The sequence below is a fragment of the Morus notabilis genome, unplaced genomic scaffold, assembly GCF_000414095.1.
Source record: "Morus notabilis unplaced genomic scaffold, ASM41409v2 Scaffold818, whole genome shotgun sequence".
Taxonomy (NCBI): Eukaryota; Viridiplantae; Streptophyta; class Magnoliopsida; order Rosales; family Moraceae; genus Morus; species Morus notabilis.
This window is the reverse complement of record NW_010358179.1, coordinates 265,083-273,665: the sequence shown is the minus strand read 5'-3', so window position 1 is coordinate 273,665 and position 8,583 is coordinate 265,083. Positions and strand designations below refer to the sequence as shown.

Below are 8,583 nucleotides of genomic sequence, written 5' to 3'. Positions count from 1 at the left end.
GTGAGAGGAGAGAGAGAATGAGCGAGAATAAGAGAAAGAAAGTGCAAAAACCCTAAAAATTTCACTATATAAAGTATCTGATTAAGGTAAGATTACGTGCCTGATCTTATCCTCAATTATTTCCTCTAAACAGATTAAATTTATACTGATTAGAGGTAATTAGTTTAGCTTACGTAAGTTAATCTACTACTTACAGTCCAATATCAATTTCTGAATAATTCAATATTGTTTTATATTCTTACTCGCGTAATATTTCAAACTGTTTCAAGTCTTGAAATTAATTTTAGACTGAACAAATTCTAAATTTTAATTTTCTGTATTCTATCCCGAGAATGACGTTTCTGACAGTGTCAACTCCCGAGCTCATATTGTACCCATCTACTATAGGTATTTATCTTGCGACTTTAACCTAACTATCTAGCAATTAAGGATTTTTTTCTTCTTTTAAAATGCCAGTGCGTTTTTTTTTTATACGCCGCTAACATCGTGCCGTGCTTAGAGATTCTTGAAATTAAGATTCTCAAACTATACTTGTACTGAAAATTATTCCGCCTTAAAATACGGCGAGAATTTATCGATCGAATTTACTTGATCGAAACATGAACTTAACATGAAATTTGCTATAGAATTTAGGAATACATATATTAATTCCATAAATCCTCCATTCACAATATAACATAATATTTTCTAAGAAAATCCTTGGCTTAAAAATACATGAATTGTATTATTTAAGGTCTGGAATTTTCTCAGTCATTACAGCCACGTCAGATAATCTGTTAGTGTTCTAGACGGACTTAGACGAAAATGGTGTTTTGAATCATTTTCTATATATCAGGGGGTGTTTTGAACCGTTTTGAAAAATCGAGGGTATTTTGAATCGAGATATATAGTTCGGGAGCAATTATAAAAATAATCTTTAAAAAAAAACAAATAAAAGCATCTACCCGACATTTTTTAACATTTTTGAATCTGAAAGATCATAAAAAATGAAAATATCTCATTTAAGATAACTCGAAACAAATAGAAAACGTCATTACCAAAATCGTAATGTAATTATTATAAAAATTTATAAATTTCAGTATTCATGTAAAACAATACAATAGACATTACTTTCAATTATAATTAAAGTTATACATTATAAAATGTACTTTATCTTAAAGAATATAAATTTTTTTCATAATGACAAAAATAATTAAAAAAACATGTTTAATATGTTCATCATAGTATCAATATAAGTATTACCATAAATAATAAAATGTCAGCAATGAAAAAAAAATCATATACTTTTCATTATGACAAATAATATTAATTAAACAAGAAGAATAAATTAAAAACTTTTCATTATACTATATTTTCTGATGCACTGTGTATTATAATGAAGATATAATAATTATATTTGGAAATTGAGAATTAAACTTCTAAATAAAAATTAAAATCCGAATCTACTCATAAAAATGCAAAAAAAATAAAAAAAATAAATAACAACACCGTATATTATTTAATTCAAAAATCCCAAATAAACATAAAACATCAACATGATGCAAAAACTGCCATAAGAAACAAATTTTACTAAGAAGGAAAAAAGCCATGACTCGACGCTATAAAACCACCTCAAACAAAAAGGTAAATTGCATCATTGTACCTTAAACTATTCATTTTTACATAATACATTTTGAACTTTAAAATCATTTGTAGTTAATGTTTAATAGATACCGAATGTTATCAAATTAATGGTTTAAAACACGTAATTCACACATGAAAGATAAAAATTGTCACTTTTCAAGTCATATCACACGCAAATATCGTGTTTCGAGTTATCAATTTGATAACGCCATTAACATTTAGATTTTAGTTGCACTGATTTTAAAGCTCAAGGTATAACTTATTAAACTTGAAAGATCAAAATCTATTATGTAAAAACTGAATAATTTAAAGTAAAACATTGTAATTTACTCGCGAACAAAATAAGACATTAGGCTCTACTGCAACAACATAAGTCAAAAAGGAGTCACTATACACCATGCATAATAGAACTTCCAAAACTAAATCACTAAAGGAATGAAGAATGGAAATCAAAAAATTGATGGTGGGAGAAACAAGTTTCTCATATGCGCCCCTATTTACAAAAGTTTATCATCAACTCCCAAATAAAGTTGGGGAAGAACAAGTCAACACCTAAATTAAAGAGAGAGGGGGGAAAATCTAATTATCTAAATGGACCTGATATGTCAATTTATTAGTAGCCAAATTTTATGTATATTAAATTTATATAAAATCACGTAAAAATTAAAAAGTATGTAAATCTAACGGTTAGAAAAATTTAACCCACTGATGCGCTAGACGTATCAAAACATCTCCCTTATTTAAAAGTACTTATTAATATTAAATAAAAAATTTATTGCAAATTATAATTATGGTTAAAAAGAAAAGTCAACTTGTAAAATGTAATCAGAAAAAATCAACCACACAACACAAAATAAACAATAAAAAATACCCGATATTACATATTACTCATTCTTTAAAAATAGATATTTTTTATAAATATTTTTTAAATTTAAGGCTTTTAAAGCAAACATTTTATATAATTATTTCAAGCACAAAATTCCAACAAAACCCAAAACTAGTCAACTCCCAAATTAGTTGCAAGCAAATCTTTGACTTCTTCATGGTATACACAAAATCCAGCCAATCAAATGTTTAATGCATAGTCGCATGGCTGCAAATTGAACACAAGTGTTAAAGATAAAAAAGTTTGCAGACTCCAAAGACCCAAAAATAAATAAATAAATAAATAAAACCTCTCCTTTTTCATGAGGTCCTTAATTTTTAAAGTGATGAAATGACGGAGTGTGTGATAATACCAAAAAATTTCCTCTTTTATTCAACAAAAATCCAGATTTTTTTATACGAATAAGTACCATTATAAATAATTGGTAGGATTTGAAAAATACAGTATTAATAGAGTTGTGTTTTCAACCATCACATCAATATAAAAAAGCACAGTATATTAGTCAATTTTAAGGGTAAATTTTAGAACAGAAAAATGAAATAAATATCCCTATAGATTATATGAGTCTTAATTTTTATTTTTTAAAATTGATTAATACCCTTTTAATTATGAGAAATTTTTTGGTACGTCAGCGTGTCGATAAATTAAATTTTTCTAACTGTTAAATTTATATATTTTTTACTTTTACGTACTTTTATACAGAGTTAACAGACAAAATCGTAATCTATCAGTATATTGACAGGAGAATGTCATTTTAATTATATTAATAAAAATAAATAATTAAAAATAATTGATAAAAATTTAGATCAGTACATAAATTCAGGTATCGTTCATTTCACCGTTTTGAATTTCTAATTTTAAATTTTTATAATTAAAAATTATTAAATAATATCACATTTAATTTTTTTATTATAATTAAAAATTTTTAAAAAATAACATAACTTAATTTAAATTGAAAATTCAAATATATAAAAGAAGCGAAGGCCGAAATTATCTTTTATTGAAAAATTTCGTAAACCCATGTGACGCCTTACCGTTGACCACAAAAGAGACAAAGACAACAAAAAACGGTTGTTGTTGTTGCTCCTTTTTTTATTTAAAAATAATAATAATAAATAACAGATTGCCAGAATGGCACGCTACGGCTACGCCTACCAACAAATCGTTTAAGAAAACTTGTCTTTCTAAAAGCATCTCTTTCATTTCAACGCGTTTACAGAATTGCGTTTGGAAAGAAGATTTGTGTGATAATTTGAATTATAATTTGTAATTTATTATAGTATTTTTTTCATAAAAAATATACAAACGTTATAATCAAAACATCCGACTTCAGCACCAGAAATCCAAACTTAATCTGAACTCATCAAAGACTGAGTCCAAAACCACGGAGAATCTTTCTTGTCTCCATTTTCGTTTACTTATCAAGAAAAAAGAAAATTCCGAGTATCTAGAATCTTCTTTCTTGAAGATTATCTTATTTATTCCCCTGGTCGCGACCTGCATTTTGTTCAATCGAATGCACTTTTGGATTTCATTGCTTTGACTTTGTTCCCAAATTTGAGAAATTTGGGCTTTTTTTTTTGTTCTGTAATTCGGTGGCTGATTTTATGGCAAATCAAGGTGGAGAAAAGAAGAGAGTGGTGATTGTGGGAGGTGGTGCGGCTGGTTCCGTTATTGCTCACTCTCTTCAGTTATGTGCCGATGTTGTCCTTATAGATCAGTAAGGGCTCGTTATTTGAGTTTGTAACTCAAGTTAAAATGTGATTTTTTATAAGAGTTTTTAACTGTAATAAAAAAATTAGATGTGACTGTTTTTAAAAATTTTTTACTGTAACAAAACTCAAATTCTAAATTCGAATCGGTGAAGTGAACGATGCCTAAGATTCTACTTTTGCTCTTTTTTTTTTCAAATTTTTTTTTGGAGGTGTAATGTCTGAATTATTGGTCACCTTCGTATAAATTGTTTTTAGGTAGACTTGTTGCGTTCGTTTATACTTTTAACATGTAAATTTTTTGTTTGCAATACTTCTTTTTTTTCCCCTGAGTTTGGGGTGTTCGGAAATGGTGGATTTGGGTTTTCTGTGTAATTCTGGAGTGAAATAGCTACCTGGGTTGGAGATAAATGGAAAAACTAACGAAAAATGTGTGAAACATTGTAAAGAAAATTGCTTAAACTTGGTTCTGAAGTTGTGGTTATTGATGGGTTAAAAGGTGGCGAGTGGTTTTTTTTTTTTTTTTTTTGCAAAAAATTTAATGGGATTTTCTTGAGTAACATCTTGAAAATTCCATAATTTTTAACGTTTTTTTTCACTTAAACAAAGAACAGAAAATGAGAGTGTAACCAAGCATCATTGAAGTGCATAGACATTATAAGCAAATCTGACCCTAAGCGAATGAGGGTTTACTGTAGTCGTGTCATTGGTTCCTTGTCATTTTGTTGAAAGCTTTTACTGTAATCGTCGATAGAGTAAGGATCTGGACCTAGTATAGAACTGTTAGACAAAAAGTGCCAGAATAGGATATGAAGAGCATAATTCGTTATTTTGTTTCTAATACATCAAAACGAAAAGAGAAAACACAATCAAGATTTATTAATTGGTTCTCCAACTACAGAAATTGTTTTACTCAATTATCTTTTTCCTCTAAATCTTTATTGGTTGAGTTCCGATTCTAAATTCACATCTTACTCGATATATAGGATTGAGCAGGCATATATCCTAAACATTTCGATAGTATACTATTTAAATCTATTCCAAACATTTTCTATTAATCCCATAAATCATTGATGTCTTCAGTTTCACTTTTTCTCTCTTATCGGTTCTTTTTTTTTTTTTTTTTTTTTTTAAGTAAAGAATTGCTGTCATGTCATTTTCTGATTTTGAAAATGAACAAATGAATTAGGAAGGAGTATTACGAGATTCCATGGGGGAGCTTGAGGGCTAGGGTGGAGCCATCATTTGCTGAAAGAACAGTGATTAAGCACTCTGATTATCTTACCAATGTGCAGATTGTTGTAGCTACTGCAACTAATGTCACAGAAAGTGAAGTTTTCACTGCAGATGGCCATTCGTTTGCATACGATTATCTGGTTGTTGCTACTGGTCACAAGGATTCTTTTCCCAGAACTAGATCTGAAAGGCTCAGTCAGTACGAGTCAGGTGAACACAAAAATGCATGAGATAGAAGTATCAGTATTTTCTGTTTTGCCTTGTTGAATATATACAATAAGAACTTAAGGGCATGAGGTGATTGCGTTGAAATCGAAATCAAGGCGTGGAACAACAATAAGAACTTAAGGGCATGAGGTGATTGCGTTGAAATCGAAATCAAGTGTGGAACAGGAATATATATAACGTTTAAGCACGATGTTGTTGTTCATTTTCAACTCCTGAAACTTTTATGCTATGTTTGGTAGGAAGGAAAGAAAATAAGATAGAAAGAAAATATGGAAGTGATGAAAAATAACAATGATGGAAAGAAAATTAATTTTCTTTTATGTTGTTTGGCATGAGAAGATGGAAAAAAAATGAGCTTACCTTTACTTGTTTGGTATTGGAAGTTAAATTGAGAGGAAAGAAAAAATCTTACTCGTAAATTACTTTTATACCTTTAAATTTTTTACTTGGATGTTGATGGAGAAAATGGTAGTTTAGTAACTTTGCTCACTTTAATGAGTTGTCTCCATTTTTTATCTCATTTTCTGCCCACTCGTGGAAAGAAAAAAAATAGTGGGACCCACATGTATTATTTTCCACTCTATTTTCTCTTCCTTTCTCTTTTCCCTCCTACCAAACAACTTACATTTTCATTTTCCCTCTCAAAATCCCTCTACCTTCTTCCTTCCTTCTACTTTTCTTTCCTACCAAACATACTCTTAAAGTGGAACAAGGAATGAAAATGAGACATTTTTTATGGGATTGAGCTCACTTTTTCTATAGTGAATATATAAGGTTTTTGATAAGTTTATGCCGTATTTGCATTAGGACGTGCTGACTTTATTATTCTTCTATTTACAGAGTTTGAAAAGATAAAGTCTCATGATTCAATTTTGATTGTGGGAGGGGGTCCCTCTGGTGTGGAGCTTGCTGGTGAAATTTCTGTTGACTTTCCAGAGAAGAAGGTAACACTGGTGCACCAGGGGAGCAGATTGCTTGAATTTGTTGGTCCTAAGGCTTCGAAAAAGGCATTGAATTGGTTGATATCGAAGAAAGTTGAAGTGCTTTTAGAGCAATCAGTTAATTTGGATAATGTATCTGACGGTATATACCAAACATCGAGCGGAGAGACTATAAAAGCAGATTGCCATTTTCTGTTTACTGGTATACCATTGGGTTCATCCTGGCTTAAGGAGACTGTTCTAAAGGATAGCTTAGATACTAATGGAAGGTTGATTGTTGATGAGCACTTGAGGGTCAGGGGTCATCAAAATGTCTTTGGCATAGGAGATATCACAGATATTAAGGTAAGTTTATCGTATGTTCCCTTCCTATGGTTATGTTTGAAATTGCAATAATGTTCTGTTTTGCATATAGCTTATATAAAACACTGAAAACTTTGTCTTCATATTAGTGGAGTTATTACCCAAGGTGATAGATACGCATTAGTCCACAATCCTTCGGATAAAGTTTCTTGATCAGTCATTTTTTCTCAATTCTTCTTAGGGAACTGAGTTGTGCTTTCCGGAGTATGTATAGTGTGTCATATGTTGGAGAAGTTATAAGCATGAATATGTATAGTGTGTCATATGTTGGAGAAGTTATAAGCATGAATATGATTTCTGCCGCTTATGGTTATATTTACTCTTCCCCTTTTTTTTAACCATGTATATGTCTTTGTTTCGTCTTCACATGGTTCACTGATTGTATCTACTGGAATTGCAACCTAACATTTTTATTGGAGAAATATTAAATGGTTTGGGGTATCTAGTGTTGTTTGTTGGAAGTCATGGATCATTCTTGAGAGTGGCCACTACAAGTGAATATCTTTAGAAATGTGTCTAGATTTCGCTCGGGAAATGGCCGCTTATAAATCCATTATTTTTTTTATAATCATAGAAAGGGATGACATGATGTTTCTTCTACCTGAGTGTAAGTACTATGACATTCTAAGACCCAATCTTTTGTTTCTCTCCTAGACGTAATTTTGAAACCAGCCTTAGATGATAAGATGGAAATGGTCTAAGTTTGGCACCAATAAAGTTCTAATTGATTTACCTTTTCAATAATTTAGAAGCCAAGGCCATATTTAACTAATGTAACTGTTACCAAGTTCGATATATTATCATCCTGTCTTAATACACGACTTCATCTTTGAGTCTGAGTGAAAATATATTTTCGCTCTGACAAGTTTTCCTTTTATTTATCAGGAAATGAAACAAGGGTATATAGCACATCAACATGCACAAGTGGTCGGCAAGAACTTGAAGCAGGTGTTAACGGGAGGGAAAGAGCACAAGCTGGCTCCATATAAGGGTGCTCAAAGAGCACAAGCTGGCTACATATAAGGCTGCTAGTTCTGAACTTGCAATTGTCTCTCTTGGGAGAAAAGAGGGCGTGGCTCAATTTCCATTTATTACAATTAGTGGATGCATTCCTGGCAAGATCAAATCTGGGGACCTGTTTGTGGGAAAGACGAGGAAAGAGCTCGGCTTAAAGCCTTAAACCCTGATCATTGGCATTATAGAAGGTGAGATTGAATTCTGTATGCAATTTGGTTTTCTTTTCTCCTTTACATTATTAATTGAACAAGTATTTCATGCGAAATTAACACATTAATCATTTTTGCAATAATTTGATTTTCAGCAAGAAGAGGCAGTTCGGTTTTGGTGACTATATGCAATAATTCTTTACTGACTGCAGTGAAATCATCAGAGTTTTGTTTGTACTGTTGTGAATTTCCACCCGCTCTCTTTTTTTTTTTTTTTTTTTTGATTGAAGATCCATCAGCTCATTTTAAGTTTCAAGTGTTTTGTATATGATTATACTAGCTTGTTGCTGTTCTGAATTATGAACTGGTAAATATTTTGGAAAGGTTGGAACCTTTTATTTATGTAAATTGTAAGAATTTTCCATTTG

At 30.6% G+C, this 8,583-nt stretch overlaps 1 protein-coding gene across 1 annotated transcript; it reads left to right on the top strand.

Annotated features, from left to right (window-relative positions):
• Nucleotides 1–4,023: 4,023 nt before the first annotated feature.
• On the top strand, nt 4,024–8,583 carry LOC21395797 (apoptosis-inducing factor 2). Its single transcript, XM_010092187.2, has 6 exons — nt 4,024–4,229; nt 5,411–5,667; nt 6,526–6,971; nt 7,875–7,982; nt 8,014–8,194; nt 8,311–8,583. Exons 1-5 carry the CDS (start codon nt 4,117–4,119, stop codon nt 8,167–8,169), a joined length of 1,080 nt encoding a protein of 359 aa, XP_010090489.2. The 5' UTR covers nt 4,024–4,116; the 3' UTR covers nt 8,170–8,194; nt 8,311–8,583.

Excerpts from the sequence above, each read along its gene's own strand:
- LOC21395797 (XM_010092187.2), top strand. The coding sequence starts at position 4,117 with ATGGCAAATCAAGGTGGAGAAAAGAAGAGAGTGGTGATTGTGGGAGGT. Across the intron at positions 4,230-5,410 it reads GATGTTGTCCTTATAGATCA|GAAGGAGTATTACGAGATTC; the intron begins GTAAGGGCTCGT and ends CAAATGAATTAG. Across the intron at positions 7,983-8,013 it reads AGCTGGCTCCATATAAGGGT|GCTGCTAGTTCTGAACTTGC; the intron begins GCTCAAAGAGCA and ends GCTACATATAAG.